At 41.8% G+C, this 20,094-nt stretch overlaps 1 protein-coding gene across 1 annotated transcript in view; it reads left to right on the forward strand.

Moving 5' to 3' along the window:
- Window positions 1-588: 588 nt before the first annotated feature.
- Window positions 589-20,094, forward strand: part of LOC122554097 (putative ATP-dependent RNA helicase DDX60) — a 101,391-nt gene continuing 81,885 nt past the window's right edge. The window contains exons 1-3 of the mRNA XM_043698564.2: window positions 589-862; window positions 965-1,034; window positions 8,772-8,961. Coding sequence (XP_043554499.2) covers window positions 607-862; window positions 965-1,034; window positions 8,772-8,961 — 516 coding nt within the window. The 5' untranslated portion in view covers window positions 589-606. The remainder of the gene's footprint in view (window positions 863-964; window positions 1,035-8,771; window positions 8,962-20,094) is intronic.

A 20,094-nucleotide genomic window follows, 5' to 3' on the forward strand; every position in this document is an offset into this window, starting at 1 on the left:
GAGAGTGGAAGGGATGATGAAGTGATAGTGGATAGGGATGATGGAGTGAGAGTGAAAGTGGGGATGGAGTGAGTGTAAGGGGATGATGGAGTGAGGGTGGAGGGGATAATTGAGTGAGAGTGGAAGGAGGAATTGAAGGGTGGAGGGGGTGATGGTGAGAGAGTGGAGGTGGGTGATAGAGTGAGAGTGGAGGGGGAATGGACTGACAGTAGAAGGGGATTATGGAGTGAGAGTGGAGGAGGGTGATGGAGGGAGAGTGGAGGTGATGATGGAGTGAGAGTATGTGTGGAGTGAGAGTATGGAGTGAGAGGGGGTGATGGGGTGAGTGTGGAGGGAGGTGATGGAGAGTGTAAGGGGATGATGGAGGGAGAGTGGTGATGGAGAGTGTAAGGGGATGATGGAGGGAGAGTGGAGGTGGATGATGGAATGACAGTGCAGGAGGGTGCGTGTCAGTGACGCAGTGGTCCCCGCGCAGGCGTATTCGGAACCGGCTGGCGGTGAGGGGCGGGGCCTCCGGGAGAGCGCAGGCGCAGACACCGACTCTCCCCTTCCCCCCACCTCCACACACGCACACGCAGACCGAGATCGTGAGGCTGACTGTGGGCCATGGATTCCGGAGATGCCGACCTGATCGAGGGCAGCAGCGGCTTCAGCAGCGACTCTGAGGCGGAGAGCGTGGGCGGCTCGGATGAGCTGGGCGATGAGGATGTCGAGGAGGAGGCGGAGGAGGAGGAGGCCTTGTCGGATCTGTCCGGGGAGGAGGAGCTGGGCTCCGAGCTGGAGGAGGCCGCGGCGGAGGCCGGCTCTGGGCCTGGGCCTGGGCCTGGGCCTGGGGCTGGGGCGGATAGCGAGCTGCCAGCTGGTAAGAGCCGGGCGGTGCCGAGCCGTGAGGGTGAGAGTCTGAGGAATACTGGCTCATGTCACGGCGTGTGTTTTAATTCTTGTGTTTAATTTCTTGGGGCAGATGTGCAGAGGCAGCTGAAATTCCTCAATACTGTTTCCAACATCGTGCTGAGCAAACTTTCCAAGGCCGAGTGAGTAATTTTTATTTTTAAACATATATATATATATATATATGAGGGAGGGTGGAGTGTGACCCCGTTGTAAAAGGTGTTTTAAGGGAAAAAAAAGGGACTCCCTGAGATTTACCCCCTCAGTTTATTTCCAAATCCAACAAAAACGTTTTGTCTCTTCAAAATCCGCAGCAGCAGCACTCGAGCCGGTGCCAGGGAGTGACTTTGCTCTTCTGAGGTTTTCTAGATCCCCCACTGGTGACTGGCAGCCACATGCTTCACCTCCTTTCCGCCTGCTTTGTTAAGGTTGAAAAGAAAGAGGCATTTCTCTGTTTCGCGGAAGTCTCGACTTCCAAGGGTCTCGGATTCTCCCACCGAGAAAATTTGGCAGCACCTGCCTCCAAGCGGGGCTTTTGGTACTCTTTGCAAAACGTGGCGTTAACCCCCCCACCCCCGTCCTTTTTTTAAAAAAATTCTGAGCAGGGGGAGCAGTCATTTCAACAGTTGCAAAGCTCCCGGTTGTGGTTCCGCACTGAGAACTGTTTCCACATTTTGTACGAAAGTGGAATCCCTTGTGTTGGTCTGAGTCGCAGAGTGCCCCAACAAACCATTCCAAAAACATCGTTTGTATCGTAAATGTCAAGGTTAGATTTTATTTTTCTGACTGGAGTCATAGAGATGTACAGCATGGAAACAGACCCTTCGGTCCAACCCGTCCATGCCGACCAGATATCCCAACCCAATCTAGTCCCATCAGTCAGCACCCGGTCCATATCCCTCCAAACCCTTCCTATTCAAGGAACAAAGATTTTTTTTTTTAAATTCTAGTGAATTAATCTCAACTAGTCCTTTAAGGGGACTAAAAAAAACCTTCACCTCAAATGCAAAATGATGTAAATCTAGTGAATTTGATAGATACAGTATGTTTAGATAAAAATATATAATTTTAGTAAGTATTGTATACCTTTTACAGTAATAAATAAGTTAGATTCAGATAATAACTTTGATTTGTACCCTTGCCAATGCCAGGGCATGTTTTCAGTTATGTGCCCAGATTTAAATGGAGTACTCTAAAGGGGGAATTGGTTAGGGTTGGAGGGGGCTTGGTGGAGTGGTTGAGAATGACTACTTAATTTGACGGGGGAACTTATAAAGCTTCCATTCTTTAGTGTCTGGAGTTACAAACTAACAATCTGTTAACCTTTTGTACCTGTTCACTAGCTTTCACTAAATTTTGTACTTGAGTTTCAAAATCATTTTTCCTCCACCGTTCATTTGTGGATTCTAGTCCTTTAGAAAATCTTCAGATCTATTACTCTTGAGTTCAAAGATTATGATCCCACTTCCTGTGCATTTCACAGAATTAGAGAAGCATTATGGTGCAGAAGGCAGCAGTTTTGTCTGCACTGACTCATCAAATGAGTATTATTACTGAGTGCTGAATGCACTTTTTCCCCCCCATGTCCTTGCACATTATTTTTATCAGAATAGTTATCCTTGCCCGTTGGGGTACCTCAATTGGACCTCCATCTGCCACATTTCTACTCGCGAAATGAAAAATATTTTCCTCCATTCATCTTTGCTGCATTTGTATATCACTTTGAATCTATGCCTCTTGTTCCTCTTACAAACAGGAACAGCTTGTCCCTATCAATTTTATCTAGCCCACATGTTTTTAGAATCCTCTATCAGACCTGTTCTTGGCTGCCTTCTTTCTGAAAACAGTTCCAATCTCTTCAGTCTATCCTCATAATTGAAATGCTTAATTCTGTAAACCGTGTCTGCACGCGCTCCAATGTGTTTACCTCCTTTCTATAATATGTAATCTAGAACTGTATTCTAAATGAGGTCTAACAAGTATCAGCCACGTTTCCAGCATCTGCAGTCCTCACTTTGTCATAACAAGTATAATGTACATTTCCAGCATCACCGCCTTGTTCTTTTGTATTCTGTGCCCCTCTCAATAAAGCCTTATGCTTTGCTTACTGCTTTCCTAACTATCCTGCCAATTTTAATGATCTATACGTGTATACACCCAGGTGTTTTTGTTCTAGCTCCCCATTGGAATTGTACCCTCCTATTTGATTTTGCTTCTGAACGTTTTTCCTACCAAAATTCATCAGCTGACATCTTTTGTGCATTAAACCTCATGTACCACCTATCAGTCCACTTCAACAACTTGTCTGTGACCTCCTGGAGTTCGAGATATGTTCTAGATATTTTCAACTTGTTCAGGCGTGTAATTACACATCTTTGGAGGAGGTGGAACTTAAATATGTGCATCCCGGCTCAGAGTAGGGACACCTGTTGTCACAAAAGCCTGCTGCGCTGTCCTACGCTCGGTTTCCAATTCGTAGGAGTTTTGTGTTAACTGCAACCTTTGAAATTGCCAAGATCTAAATTGTTAGTACATATCAAGAAAAGAATGGCTGTCACTACCCACCCATGGGAAGCTCCTCCACAAACCTTCCTCCAGCTTGAAAAGTACTCATTGACTATAAGGCTCTTTCCTCAGCCAGTTCTCTACCTACATTGCCCTTTTATTCCATGACACGTATTTTTCTTTGTGTGGTACTGCCCCAAAAACTTCCTGAAAGTCCATGTACATGTCAATGACATGACCCTCATTGAGTCTTTCTGTTACATCTTGGAAAAACTCCAAGTTGGTAAAACATGATTGCCCCTTTAGAAATCCGTTCTAACTCTTTGTACTTCCCCTACCTTTTTCTATGTGACTACTATCCCTGGAATAATTCTCTGTAGAAGCTTTAAACCCAACCTAGCGCGCACGCACACAATTTGAATGCTGGACTTATTCTTGCAACCTTCCTTCAACAAGGCTATAATGTTTGCCATTTTCTGGTCTTCTGGTACCTCCCCCCAGTCTAGGCACAACTGGAAGATTGTGGCCAGTGTCCCTTCAATTTCCACTCTCTCTTTTCAGAATCATTGGAGGCATTTCACATAATTCCAGTGAGGCAGGCAGCATCTAGGGAACAGGAGAATCGACGTTTCGGGCATTAGCCCTTCTCTTTCTCCCTCTACAAACCTGACCTGCGCTTTTCCAGCAACACATTTCCATCTCTGATCTCCAGCATCTGCAGACCTCACTTTCTCCTCAAAGATTTCAACCTACTGCGAATCCTCTTACAAGGATGCCTTCCTTGAAGAAGCTCTCTTTCTCCCTCTACAAAACCTGACCTGCGCTTTTCCAGCAACACATTTCCATCTCTGATCTCCAGCATCTGCAGACCTCACTTTCTCCACATAATTCCAGTGCCTTGTCAAGTTTAAGTACCAATAAACTATCTAATACATGCTGCCCTATCATTATTGAAGTGTTTCTAGTGATCGAGTCCCCCTCTTTGGCCCAAATACAATTTCTCTTGGTAAAGACATGCAAAATATTCATTTACCACCTCACCCATGTTTGCTACAAATCTCATATTTGGTCCCTAATTGGCCCTACCAGTCTGAACTACTTTTATGGGGGGTTGGTCATTTTGACAGATTGGGAGAGGCAGACAAGCATCTGCCAGAAAGATAGTGAATTTCTGAAGTATGTCTGTGATGGTTTCCTCAAGCAATATTTCTGACGCATCGGGGCCACGCAGTATTGGGTTTTATTGATGAGTAATGAGCTATGTAACTAGTAACCTAATTGTGTGTGAATATTTATGAAACAGTGACCATAACATGAATCAGCCACTAGAGTTTTAGATTGAGGTAACGTCGGCTTTTGTGAGAAAAAAACAAAGACAGTCCACAATAAACTGGACAAATCTGCTAATGAGTAAAGCAACTGAAGAACAGTGGCAGATGTTTAAATAAACATTTAAAGCAATACCGAACCAGTCTATACCCAAGAGAGGAACCCTTCACTTCACAGAAAGCCATTGGCAGCTAATGAGATGAAGGACAGCATTAGACTGAAAGAGAGGGCTTACAAAAATGCAGAAAACAGCGCAGTTCCTGTCGAATGCAAAAGATACAAACACCAGCAAAGGGCCAGTAATCACATCTGCTAAAGTGATCTGCTAAAGGAAACTTGCAATAACAAGAAGCAAATTTATAGTTACATAAAGGGAAAGAAGATGCAGGTTGTAGTTTTGCTTGCTGAGCTGGAAGGTTTGTTTTCAGATGTATCATCACAATGTGAGATAACATCATTTGTAGATAACATCATTAGTGAGCCTCCAGTGAAGCGTTGGTGTTCTGTTGCGCTTTCTATTTGTGCTTGAGTCTGTTAAGGCGGGTGATATCACTTCTGGTTCTTTTTCTCAGGTTGGTAAATAGGGTCCAAATCGATGTGTTTATTGATGGAGTTCCGGTTTGATTGCTAGGCCTTGAGGAATTCCTGTGAGTGTCTCTGTTTAACCTGTCCTAGGATGAATGTGTTGTCCCTGTTGAAGCGGTCTCCTCCTTCGACTGTCTGTAAGGATACTAAAGATAGTGGGTCATATCTTTTGGTGGCTATTTTTCTGCCTGTCTGTCTGATGTAGTGTTTGTTACAGTCCTTGCAGGGTATTTTGTAAGTGACATTTGTTTTGCTAGTTGTTGGTATAAGGTCCTTTAGGTTCATCCGTAGCTGTTTCAGCGTGTTGGTAGGTCTGTGGGCTGCCATGATGCCAAGGATCCAGAGTAGTTTGATTATCATCTCCAAGATGTCTTTGTATGGTAGTCTGGCTAGGTTCTCTGTCTATTTATTTGGGTTTGTTGTTTTAAGAATCGGCAGATTGTGTTTATCAGGTACCTGTTGTTCCTGAATACACTGTAAATACTTGTACAGCATGTTCAAGGTGGCAACATGCCCAACTAACCACATGAGCATACATCAAAGACTCTCTGAGATGATGACCAGACTACTCCGGACCCTTGGCATCATGGTAGCCCACAAACTTACCAACACACTGAAACAGCTCTTGATGTATAAAAGGATCCTATACCAACAACTAGAAAAATGAATGTCATTTACAAAATACTCTGCAAGGACTGTAACAAACACTACATTGGACAGTCACACAGAAAACTAGTCACCAGGAAACATGAACGCCAACTAGCCACCAAAAGACATGTCCCACTATCACTAGTATCCTAACAGACAGGTGAAGAAGGAGACCACTTTGACTCGGACATCATGTCCATCCTAGGACAAGCTAGACAGAGACATTCTCAGGAGTTCCCAGAGGCCTAGCATTCAAACGGAACTCCATCAATAACACATCGATTTAGACCCCGTTTACCAACCTGAGAAAAAGAACCGGAAATGATGTCACCCACCACAACAGACCAAAATATGTAAATAGAAAGCAGGACAGAACGCCAGTGCTTCACTGGAGGCTCACTGATGATGTTACCTAGCATGGTGATGAAACGTCTGAAAACAAACCTTCCACCTCGAGCAAACTTACAACCTGAATCTCAATCTGTCCTACAAAAATTGGAAAGAAGGGGGTCAGGAGCAATGTTGGCCCACTGAAGTCTGAAAGTTGGGATATTGTCAGTGACTACAGGGAAGTGGCAGATGTTGAATAATTACTTGGCCTGAATATTTACAGCAGAAATGGGGGATAGATTACCTGACGTCCTGAGGAAATTTTATAGTGAAGTGGGGGCAGAGACTGAATAAAATTAAGGTAATTAAAACATTGAAATTGAGGAAATTAATGGAACAAGAGTGAGAAAAGTTCAGGATCTGACTGTTAAAGGAAGTTGGGGATCACATTATATTCCTACCTCCTAACTATAATCTTTGAATTCCTTAGATACGGGACTCACCCATCTGGATTGTAAAATTGCATGTCCATTTTTTAAAAAAAGAAAGAGAAAACCAGGGAATTACACACTAGTTAACCTAACAGCTGTGGGGAAATTAAAGGAGACTATAATCAAGGATGGGGTAGCTGAACACCTCAAGTGTTCAGTTAATCAGGGAGATTATGCCTGACAAACCTCTGAATTTTTTGAAGTGGTGACTAAGGTAGTAGATGTGGGAGTATTAATAGATATTGTTTGCATGGACTTCCAGAAAACATTAGGTAAGTTCCCACATAAGATACTATTGACTAAGGTAGCAGCCCACAGAATTGAGGATGAATGACTGACATGGTTGGGAAATTTATGGAATGATGGGTGACAAAGTAGGGATGATGGATCGGTAGTCAGCGTGGTAAGATGTGTCCAGTGGTGTCCCACAAGAATCCGTTAGGGCTCTAGTTATTCACATTATTTATTACTAACTTGGATAATGGGGTTGAAAGTCATATTCAAATTTGATGACTCAAAGTTAGGCAGTTGTGTAGATAATATCATAAAGTTACTGAGGGATTTTGGTAGACTTGGTGAATGAGCACCACAGTCTTGCCCAATGTAAGCAATTGAGGGTATCCATTTTGAGCCGAAAAAAGATAGAACAAGGTACTTCATAGGTGTCATGAAGTTAATTATAGTGCATGTCCAAAAGAACTTGAGATTTTAGATGCATAAATCTATAACATGCTCCAAATAAGCGCAGACAATAATCAAGGCAGCTAATGGAATGCTGGCCTTTATATCTCGAGGACTGAAGTATTTGAATGCAGAAGTTATGCTGCAGCTAAATAAAAACGCTGGTTAGACCCCATTTGGAGAACTGTGAGCAGATATGGGCACTCCATCTTTGAAAGACCTTGGAGGCAGTACAATGCAGCTTTACAACAATGATACCTGGACCTTCTGGGGTTCAGTCATGAAGGGAGATTACACAAATTAGGCCTTATTTTCTAGAATTTAGAAGGTTAAGTGGTGTTCTCATTGAAGTCTTCAAGATATTAACAGGAAAAATCAGAAACTAGAAAGGTAAACTATTTCCAGAGGCTGGAGATTATCGAACTAGGTACATAGACTGAGAATTAGGACAATGCCATTTAGGAGAGATATTAGGAAGCACTTCTCCTCCATACAAAGGGTGGCACGTGTGGAACTCTCTTCCACAAATGGCTGTTGATGCTGGATCAATTGTCAGTTTTATATCGGAGATATTTTGATAAGAAAAGAAATTTTGACTATAGACAGGTATATGGATTTGGGCTTCAGATCAACCATTATCTCATTGAAAGCAGAACAGGCTTGAGGGTGAAATGGGCTCCTGTTTGTTGTGTTGATAGCAGACATGCATCAACATTTCGCATGGCAATTTGCACCCATAACTCCCCAATCCTATTTACTTTATTTTTGCATTCGCACAAGAGCCCTGATTTAGACTTCATTTCTCTTGCTTAATTTCACTTCAACTAACTTTGTCGATGCTTGCACCAATTGCATCTCTCAGTATTTTGTGAGCTCTGGTCTTGTCTGCCAAACTTCTTTGGTTCCCACATCCTTGCCAACTTACTTTAAAACCTTCCAAAAAGCCCTAGAAATTGTAATTCCTCATACCACAGTTTGGTGCACTCATTTCTATTGTTTTTTTTTTAAATTCTCTTCCCATCATCACAGATTCTTGGGGGCGTCATTCTGTCAAGTTCAGTATAAATCAATTATTCTTTCTTTCTCATGTCTCTGCACCAGTTTCCTATCCATGTCAATAGTTGGATATAATTCCATGGACTCTAATTGTTGTTAACTCTTTTTTTTGGAGAATGATCATAAATGTTCCTGGAATTCCACATAAAGTATTATCCATACAAATCTTAGTTGCTCCGTTGGTTACCTAAGAAGCTGATTCATCATTAGTTAATTTAGTTTGTTTGTAAAGCTATTCATTGGTTTTTCTTACAGATGTACCAGCTTGCTACACGACTCCGTGGAGTCTGAATTTTTTGTGATTGATGGGGATTCATTAATGATTGAACATGTACTAGACAGTGCTTTTCGCGAGGGGCAGAATTTGCACTTTTTCTATTTGGTGGAACGATTTTTGTTTGACATCACTCAAAAAGGAGCAAAATATGTAATTGTGTTCTTCAAGGTATGTGATGATTCTTCAACTAGTCAGAAGGAAAAAATGTGCAAAATTATATTTCTCAATGAGATGGGGGAAGGTGGTGCTGTTGTGGTTAATCTCAGTGGACAACTGATCCAGAGGGTGAGTCTAATGCTTTGGACACTATGGGTTCAAATTTGCTATGGCAGCTAGATTGGATTCATAAATACGGAATATGTGAATCTGTAATTGAGACCATGAAACTATCAGTAATGTTGCAAGAACCCACCTGGTTCAGTCTCCTTTAGATAAAGAAATCTGGTGTCCTTAATCAGGCCAGCACATGACTCCAGACCCACAGCAATGTGATTGACTTTGAACTGCCTCTGAAATGGCTAAGTAAGTCACTTAAGTGCAATTACCAGCATGACCGCATCCCTTGGAAAAATAAATATTTGCTGAATTGGGTTTTGTCAATAGTACTTTACACTGAACAGGAATAACATTTTAAATTGCTTTCTAGTAGCTGTGGTTAGACTATAATAAATGTAAAACCATATCATGGTGGCGCAAAATGTTGTGTGAAGATCACTTGAATCTCAAGGTTCTCCCAGTTAAAGAAAACTTGCATTTTATAGTCCCTTTCATACATTTAATACGTCCCAAGGCACTTCATTGAGTGTATGATCTGATATTGAGTCGCTGGTTCCAAAGCTAGAAATGCAATAGTCATTTATCGATAGCCACGATTTCCACAAAGCAGTATGTTGTGATGGTGATAGTCAGGATGTCAAGTGAACTCCTCATACCTTAAATTGGATGGTTAATATCTACCTGAGTGATAGCATGTCATCCAAACAACAGCTTCAGTAATGCAAAAATTGAAATAACTATAATCTAGGTTGATATTTGGTATAGTATTTATTAATCAACCCTTTGGTCATGCTGTAACTTTGTTCTGGGCAGGTAGAGCCTGAACTCTAATCTTTTGATCTAGAATTAGGGAGTCTACTCCTCTACAAGATCCATCAGCCTATGTTATGCTCAACTCTTCGGCTGCAATAGAACTACGACTAATTTAAAGGAAACCTTCAAGGACTTTTGTCAGTTAGTTCCATCCAATGGAATCACTTAACAAAACCAGTTTAGTGTTTATACCCATTTTAGATATGAGCACCTATCTTGATAGTCACCTCTGATCTAAGGATAGGCCTTCAAACTTGTCTTAACATCTCAACGTGCTGGAATTGACAACTAGCTTTCTCATAATTGGGGAAAGCAGGGGAGCAATCTGCCTGAAATCAGTTTTGGTTGTAATATTGCAGTCCTTCTGTTTTACTTGATTTAATCCATTTCAGGGTACATTGCCTGTATCTTCCTAGTGAATAGTTCCTATACACAATACATTATTTTCTGTTCAACCTTGCTTGAAGTTTTGTGGTTCTCACTGTTTCACTAGTTTCTTACTATTGTGATACTTGGTGGATCTTTGTCATTATTTTTAGGCTCCGCTAATAATTTTTTTTACCCTGAGGCAATTCGTCCAGTTTGCTTACTCTGTTCAAATGTTTCTGCTTTTTCCGGGGGGTTTGTGCACGTGCCTCACGTTGGCTTTCATGCGTTTGAGGTTTCCTTTCTTTTTCAGTTTACATTTGATTCATTTTGAGTCACATTTGGCTATTCTGTAGAGGTTGCTTCACTTTAGAACAGAATTTATCCAATGTGTTCTACATCATTCCTTCAAGGGTGTTTCATTGGTACTCTGCTGTGTCATTGAGCATCCCATCTTTGTCCATTTGTTCCAGTGGTTCCCTCATTTCCTTAAGATTATTTTTAATATTATATTTCTAACTTGAGGTTTTGAGGTGTTTATAACTTCCAGTTCACATTATGCTTTGTTAGACTGTTGTTACCAATGACTGAAACTTTTGTTTGGAGGTTGTTTGAGCAATTAGCATAGTTTATATGATCAAAACCTACCTTTATATGAAATTACTTTTCTGCTTTTCAGGTGGTAAATCTCAGCAGTCTTACTAAGATGACACAGTGGAACAGGGGTGATAATATTACTGCAAAGGGATGAAGGAAAAAGACATTCCATTGCAGATCAGGGAGCAGTTCATTTTCTTTGCACGTGGAAACTAGCTAGCCAACCATTTCACTCTGCCCTGATCTATCATCTTTGCACAAAGACGCCTGAATGTTCAATGTGTGACAGTGCTGAAAATAATGTACTAACTAGGGGCAGGAGTAAACAATTCAGTCCTTTGAGCCTGCTCTGCTATTTGATATGATCATGGCTGATCTTGTTTCAGCCTCAACTCCACTATTCTGTCCACTGTCCATAACCTTTCAACCCATTATTAATGAACAATATCTGTCTCCTTGTGTTTACTCTGTCTAGCATCAACTGCACTCGGGGGTAGTGAATTCCACAGATTGCCAACTCTTTGAGTGAAGTAACTTATCCTCATCTGTTTTAAATCTGCTACCCTTTTCAGAAAACTATGACACAAAAACAGAAGTTGCTGGAAATGCTGAACAGGTCTTGCAGCAACTGTGAAGAGAAATCAAAATTAACATTTTGGGTCTGGTGACCTGCCCTCAGAAACTGATATATGTTAGGAAAATGTTGGTTTATATGTAGAAGATGGGAAGGGGTAAGGAGTAAACAATAGGTGCGGTTAGAGCCCAAACACAGAGAAGAATAGTTGGACAGACAAAAGGAGTAGGTAGTGATCTGGCTAGGAGGGTGGATAGAGTCATAGAGATGAACAGCATGAAACCAGACCCTTCAGTCCAATCCATCTATGCCGACCAGCTATCCCAACCCAATCTAGTCCCACCTGCCAGCACCCGGCCCATATCCCTCCAAACCCTTCCTATTCATGTACCCATCCAAATGCCTCTTAAATGTTGCAATTGTACCAGCCTCCACCACTTCATCTGGCAGCTCATTCAATACCTGTACCACCCTCTGTGTGAACAAGTTGCCCCATAGGTCTCTCTTTATATCTTTCCCCTCTCACCCTAAACCTATGCCCTCTAGTTCTGGACTCCCCAACTCCAGGGGAAATACTTTGTTTATTTAACCTATCCGTGCCCCTCATAATTTTGTAAATCTCTATAAGGTCACCCCTCATCTTCCGAGGGTACAGGGAAACCAGCACCAGCCTGTTCAGCCTCTCTGTGTAGCTCAAATCCTTCAACCTTGGCAACATCCTTGTAAATCTTTTCTGAACTCTTTCAAGTTTCACAACATCTTTCCGATAGGAAGGAGACCAGAATTGCATGCAGTATTCCAATAGTGGCCTAATCAATGTTCAGTCCAGCCGCAACATGACCTCCCATTCCTGTACCAATAAAGGAAAGCATACCGAATGCCGCCTTCACTATCCTATCTACCTGTGACTCCACTTTCAAGGAGCTATGAGCCTGCACTCCAAGGTCTCTGTTCAACAGTACTCCCTAGGACCTTACCAGTAAGTGTTTAAGTCCTACTAATATTTGCTTTCCAAAAATGCAACACCTCGCATTTATCTGAATTAAACTCCATCTGCCACTTCTCAGCCCATTAGCCCATCTGGTCAAGATCCTGTTGTAATCTGAGGTAACCCTCTTCGCTGTCCACTGCACCTCCAATTTTGGTGTCATCTGCAAACTCACTAACTGTACCTCTTATGCTCGCATCCAAATCATTTATGTAAATGACAAAAGGTAGAGGACCCAGCACCGATCCTTGTGCTACTCCACTGGCCACAGGCCTCCAGTCTGAAAAACAACCCTCCACCACCACCCTCTGTCTTCTACCTTTGAGCCAGTTCTGTATCCAAATGGCTAGTTCTCCCTGTATTCCATGAGATCTAACCTTGCTAATCAGTCTCCCATGGGGAACCTTGTCAAACGCTTTACTGAAGTCCATATAGATCACATCTACCGCTCTGCCCTCATCAATCCTCTTTGTTACTTCAAAAAAGTCAATCAAGTTTGTGACACATGATTTCCCCCACACAAAGCCATGTTGACTATCCCTAATCAGTCCTAGAAGTTATTGGAGACTGTCAGTGCTTGTAACATTCTGTACCAGTCTCTGTGCATAGCTGTTCACCCTCTTCGGTGGATTGTGATCCACACCTTTGTCTGTCCAACTGTTCTTCTCTCTCTTTGGGCTTTATCCCTACCTATCATTGTACCAACTCCTCTGAACTACCTGCAATACAACTGCATCCCACCAAAATTGTACACAGTAGTCCAGAATGGGTAATGCCTTGGACAGTTGCACCAATATTTCCCTACTTTTAAAATCTCTTCCTTTTGCAATAAATGCCAAAATTCCATTTGTCTTCCTTTATTACTTGCTGAACCTGCATGCTAGGTTTCTGTGCTTATGCATGAAGAAAGCTGGATCCCTCTGCAGTGAAGAAAACTAAGGTTTCTTTCTATTTAAATTATCGTTTACCTTTGTATTCTCTGGCCAAAATGGATAGCTTCACAATTATTATACTTATGTTCAACAGATCATTGCCAGTTAGGAAACATAGTTTTAAAACACTTCTAAATTTTACCAAGAGGATTGGTGAGGGAAGAGCAGTGGATGTGATCTATACGGACTTCACTAAGGCATTTGGCAAGGTTCCTCATGGTAGACTGGTGAGCAAGGTTAGATCTCGAACAATACAAGTAGTACTAGCCATTTGAATACAAAACTAGCTCGAAGGTAGAAGACCAAGGGTGGTTGTGGAGCGTTGCCTTTCAAACTGGAGGCTTGTGACTAATGGTATGCCACAAGGATTGTTGCTGGGTCCACTGCTTTTCATATTTATATAATTGATTTGAATGTGATTGTAGGATGTACAGCTAGTAAGTTTGCAGATGACACCAAGATTGGAGGTGTAGTGGGCAGTGAGCGCGGTTACCTCAGTACAGTGGGATCTTGATCAGATGGGCCTTGGAGTGGCAGATAGTGTAATTTAGATAAATGTGAGGTGCTGCATTTTGGAAAGGCAAATCAGAGTGGAATCTATTCACTTAATGCTTAGGTCCTTGGGAGTGTTGCTGAATAAAGAGACCTTGGAATGTAGGTTCAAAGCTCCTTGAAAGTAGAGTTACAGGTAGATAGGGTAGTGAACAAGGTGTTTGGTATGCTTTCTTTTATTGGTCAGAGCAATGAGTATAGGAGTTGGGAGATCGTGTTGTGGATGTGCAGGACATTGAGTCAGCCACTGTTGGAATATTGTGTGCTGTTCTCACCTCCCCCCTCTCGGAAGGACATTGTGAAACTTGAAAGGGTTCAGAAAAGATTTACAAGGATGTTGCCAGGGTTGGAGGATTTGAGTTATAGGGAGAGGCTGTTTTCCCTGGAGTGTTGGAGGCTGAGAGGTGACCTTCTAGAGGTTTACAAAATCATGAGGGGCATGGATAGGGTAAATAGATAAGGTCTTTTCCCAGGGGTGGGGGAGTCCAGAACTAGAGGGGGGAAGGTTGAAGGTGAGAGGGGAAAGATGTAAAAGGGACCTAAAGGGCAACATTTTCACACAGAGGGTGGTGCATGCATGGAATGAGCTGCCAGAGGAAGTGATGGAGGCTGGTACAATTACAAATTGGAGGCATCTGGATGGTTATATGAATAGGAAGGGTGTAGATGGATATGAGCCAAGTGCTGGCAAGCCTAAAGGTCTGTTTCCTTTGTACGTCTGACTATAATATTCTTTCTGTATCATTTTCCTCAAATTTATATAAAAAACCTTAAGTGCAAAATACCACACTTTCTGCAGTGTTCTCCCAACTCTGTTAGCCTTGCTGATTGCACAAGCTTTCTGCATTTTATTTTAAACCAGTGGATTCTTTGCCTATTTATTAGAGTTGTCATGTTGGGAAAGTAACTTGTTTGGGTGGGGCTACTCATTACTCTGGACCTGGCACAGTTTGCATGTCTGTGAAGGCTGAAATGAGAGATGTTTTTGGAATATGGTGCTGATAACAATCAAATATATCTCCAGTGTCACTTTAAGCTGACCAAATTAGACACCCTCCCAGTTTCTCTGCACATTCTGGGCTCAGCACTGGAGTGTTAGTAAGCTTTGTTTTGATATGTCAGCATGTTGGCATGAGAAATTATAAATGTGCTTATTTAATTTGCCTTTTTAATAGTACACTGAACAACGAAGGGTTTTTCATCCACCACAGCTATTGTGCAAATCGTTTAAGGCATCTGTGTCTCATTCCCTAATCTCACAAATTAAGTTTCTAATTTAAAGTTACTGACTTGTTCAAGCCTGTCATTGTTTTCTTGGTAAATAGTTGTACATGTACAAATAAAACTTTCAACAGTTGAGTGGCTTAGAAGCTTGCACACTTCAGTTTTGGCTTGTTTTCACCTAAGAAAACGACTGCCAATTAATGGAAATTATATTGGAACCGATCTGTAGGGAACTTGGAGAAATGCCAATAATATAGAGGTTAGTTAGCTCAGTTGGCTGGATGGCTGGTTTGCAATGCAGAGTATGTCAACAGTTTGGGTTTAGTTCTCCTGCAGGCTGAGGTTACCATGAAGGACTCTCCTTCTGAACCTCTCCCCTCACCTGAAGCATGATGACCCTCAGGTGTGTCTGTTTAGTTCATTTGTGGGATGTGGGTGTCACTGGCTGGTCAACATTTATTGTCTATCCCTCGTTGCCCTTGGGAAGGTGGTGGTGAGCTGCCATCTGGAACTGCTGAGGGTTCACCTACAGTGGCATTTGGGAGGGCATTCCAGGATCTTGACCTATTGATAAGTTGTTTTAAAAAATTCTCAAGGTCAGGTTCGTAGGAGAGTAGTCTGACACAGAACAAACGACCAAGAGGCGAGTCTGCTAGAATATGAGCATTTTATTCCCCGCAGCGTCGCCACAACCAGGTCTCATACTTACAACGGGTCTGGCTTATACTCACTCTACATGTTACCGGAACTGGGAGCCGTCAGTTCTCGTAGAGCGGTTGCCAACAACCCACGCTCGGCGGTTAAACGTAACCCCGGAGCAGACTCCCGGGTCTGGCTTATACTCACTCTACATGTTACCGGAACTGGGAGCCGTCAGTTCTCGTAGAGCGGTTGCCAACAACCCACGCTCGGCGGTTAAACGTAACCCCGGAGCAGACTCACCGAACTGGAGACTTTTCCAGCTGATATACTCTTTTAAGAAGATTCACACGGGGAGGTGTGTAATAAGATTCACACGGGACTAAGCAACACCTCCATTCCGGTTAGATTCACACATGTATTGGGACATAATTTTTAACCGTTTCACCACATAAGTGAAGGTATGGTGATACATTTTGAGGTCAGGATGGTGAGTGGCTTGGAGGGGAACTTGAAGGTAGTGGTATTCCCATATATCTGTTGCCCTTGTCCTTCTCCATGGAAGTGATTGTGGCTTTGGAAGATGCTGTCCGAAGACCTTGGGTGAATGTCTGTGGTGCATCTTGTCGGCAGTACACACTGCTGGTTAAACCACCACCAGTTTTCTCTCTTTCGGAGAGCAGCCCTGTGGTCAAGGAGGACTACGGTGACTTTAGTTATAGTAGATTTCAGTTACACTTACCAGTAACCAGTTTATAATTGAGTAAGGGGCAGCTGGGGACAGGTTCCTAGAATGTGCGCAGGATTGTTTCCTGCAACAGTATGTGTCCTATCCAATGAGAAAGGACGCATTATTGGACCTGGTCCTTGGAAATGATGTGGGCCAAGTCAATCAAAGAAATCATGTATTTAGGAAACAATCATCATTGTATCATAAGGCTCAGGATGATGATGAAGAATGATATGCAGTGATCCAGAGAGAGAAGAATCAACTGGTGAGATCTGACCTTAATGGGGCAAGAGCAGAGCTGGACAAGATTGACTGGAGCATCATTAACTGAACACTGGTCTACTTTCAAAGAGATTGGTTAGATACACGATTTCTTCCCTGAAATGGGAAAAGTAGGGTAAATATTTAGAGTTATCTATCTGGTTGGCGAAAGGACAGATGTAAGACAGAAAATAAAATTGAAAGCCAAAAGGAAAACCAAAGTTTAGAGGGGAGGTGAAGAAGCTAAAAGATTGGCAAAAAAGAATTGAGAAAAGACTGGCAGCTAATGTGAAGTGGAATTCCAAAGTCGTCATAATTGACAATAGAGGAGAGGTAAAGGATGATTAGGGCCAATCAGAGACCGAGGGGTGATTTCAGGCAGGGTGTGTCTGAGCTGTGAAATTGATACTTTGCATCTATCTTCACAAAAGAGAAGGGGGAAACCCGCTCCTAAGAAGCATTCAAAAATATAAATGAAGAAATCTTGAATCAATTTTTGGTGCATAAAGTTAACAAGGCAGCAGGACCAGATGAGATGATCAAATCTCTTTGAAGGAGATAAGGATAGAAGTTGCGGGTCACTGGCCATAATCATTTGGTCTGTCCTCTATTCTGGGAAGTTGCCAGAAGATTGGAGAATTGTAAAAATTATGGCCTTTTTCAAGCAAGGTTATCAGGATAATTCCAGCAATTATTCATCAGTCAGTTTAGCATTGGTGATTAGGAAGCTTGTAGAAGGAATTACTCAGGGTAGAACTAGTAATTGCATGGAAAAATGGTGGGTTCATTAGAAAGAGTTGACATCGATTTATGCAGGGACGGTCATATTTGACTGTCTTGCTTGAGGTTTTTGAAGAGCTAACAGTCTTGATGAGGGTAATACTGTTGATCTCGCAAACATTAATTTCCAGAAGGTGTTTGATACAGAGCCATGCAACAGACTTGAGGTAAGTTATGAATCAGAGTATAAGATGGACATGAGCAATGTAAATACAAAATTGACTGATGACAGAGTAGTGATCAATAGATTTTTTTTTGCTAAAAGATTTGCAGTTAAGTTCAGCAGAGGTTGATATTGGGTCCTTTGCTCTTCCTGGTGAATATTAATGAACTGGAATTTGGTTTGCAGGGACAGTTTCAAAGTTTGCAGAGGATATGAAACTTGGAAAATTTGTAAACTGAGAGGAGGGCAGTGTTTAACTTCAAAAGAACATTGACCAGTTGGTATGGATGTTTAAGATAGCAGATGAGTTTCAATATAGAGAAGTGCGGGATGATGCACTTCGGTAGGAAGAATTTTGGCAGTCAATATAAAATAGGGGCACAATTCTAAAGGGGGTGCAGGAGCAGAGGGAACACGGTGTGTGTATATACACACCATCATGTGAATATATCAGGATAAATGGAGAAGTAGTCAATAAAGCATACTGTGCCCTTGATATTATTAGTATGGTATAGAGTGTAAGAGCAAGGAGGTGATATTGAATTTGTGCAAGACCCTGGAGTATTGCGTGTGATCTGGGTGCCATGTTTTCAGAAAAATGAATGCATTGGAGAGAGTGGAGAAGTGATTTACAAGAATCCTTCCAGTAATGAGGATTGATTGAAGAAGTTGGGATTTCATCATGAGCAAGCTGGATAGAGTAGGTTGGGAGAAACCGTTCCCACTCATCAACAGAACAGGAATTCAGGGGCATCGATTTAAAATGATGTGCAAAGGAAGCAAGGGTGATGAATGAGAAAACTGCATTTAGTGGAGTACGGAATGCGCTGCATGAAATTTGGTGGGGCAGTTTAAATTGAGGTATTCACGAGGACAGTGGATGAGATTTTGGACAGAAGATTAAGGTTGCAAAGCAGAAAGGTAGCACTAGGTAATCTTGATTTGAATGCTGTAGCAGTGCTATGATTCTGCTAAGTATGAATGTTGACCAGATCATTTGTGAGTTCTCCCCTTCTCTTCACCTCCTATTACTGTCAGACTATCTCTTCCGAAAGCGATTTCTGATCCTGGTCTCAGCTGACATTACAGTTTTGCTCTGAAATGTCAGCTTGGTTTGTATGCTCAAGTCTGAGTGGGACTTGCCCACACAGTCTGACTTGAAGGTAAGAGTTCTACCAGAGTCAAGAATTGCACCCTGAATGGGCTTCAGTCTCTCATAGTTCCGGTGTTATGACGTTCAAATTTTAATTATTTTTTAATGTTTAGTGATTTCACTGTGATGTATGTATGTATATAATATATATATATATATATATATATATATAGCGAGCAACAGAAATGCAACCTCAAATGTACTGAATTTAAGGCTATTTGTCTGTACGTTTTTTAGGGGATTGAAATATCTCAATTTATAGGAATAATGAACTGGCCACTTGCATTTTCATATTGCTGAAGACAATTTGGTGGAAAGAAAAATATTTTGCTAAAATTATCTGGTGATTTATTTGTGGGATCTTACTGTGTTAAATTCACTGTCCAGACTTTTCCTCCTTTTATTGATTGCAAGCATTGTTAGCTAGGTAAATATTCATTTCCCTTGAAGTCTGTGCTGCAGTCCATCCAGTGTTGCTAAAAACGGAACTCTGGGAATTTGAGCCAGTGACAGTGAGAGAACATTGATATTGCTCCAAGTCAGGGTGGTACGTGGTTTGAATGTAAATTTGCAATTGATGGTGTCTCTGTGTAACTGCTGTGTTTTATGATGCTGCCAAAGGAACCTTGGTGAGTTGCATCAGTGCCTCTGTTTTTTTTCCACACACTGTTACCACCTTATTAGTGATAAAGGGGTTGAATGTTAATCGTGGAAGATTGGGAGTTTTCCAAGCAGCAGTTTTTGTCCTGGGACAGGTCGAGCCTCTTAAGTGTTTTTAAGATGAATTTGTACTGGCAAGTGGGGAGTATTCCTTGCGTGACTTGTGGGTGCAGAGCAGGTTTTGGAGACTCACCTATTGAAATATTTGCCACAGAATTTCTCACATCTAACCTGTTCTTGTAACCACTATTTGTATGATTTTTGTTTAGGCCAGTGGTAACCCAAAGAAGAATATATTTGGGTATTCCATGATAGCAATTCCATAGGTGGACAAGAAGCGATGGTTAGATTTTCTCTTGCTGGATATGGTCATTACCTTATTACACTTCAAAAGTTATTTCTTTTGACTTAAAAATTATTTATGTGCAAAGTGGGATGCTAAAGGACATGAAAGGTGCTGTATGGATACAAGTTATTGGTTTGCTCTTTAGAAGGTTCGGATCTGTAGGAAAGCATGATATTAAAAATTAAGCATTCTATTTCCTCTGTTAAAATTTGACCTTTCATTATGGACAGTCATTTTTAAACATGAA

The sequence above is a fragment of the Chiloscyllium plagiosum genome, unplaced genomic scaffold (genome assembly GCF_037043375.1).
Source record: "Chiloscyllium plagiosum isolate Xiang-an unplaced genomic scaffold, Cpla_swu_hap1 HiC_scaffold_1, whole genome shotgun sequence".
Classification (NCBI taxonomy): Eukaryota; Metazoa; Chordata; class Chondrichthyes; order Orectolobiformes; family Hemiscylliidae; genus Chiloscyllium; species Chiloscyllium plagiosum.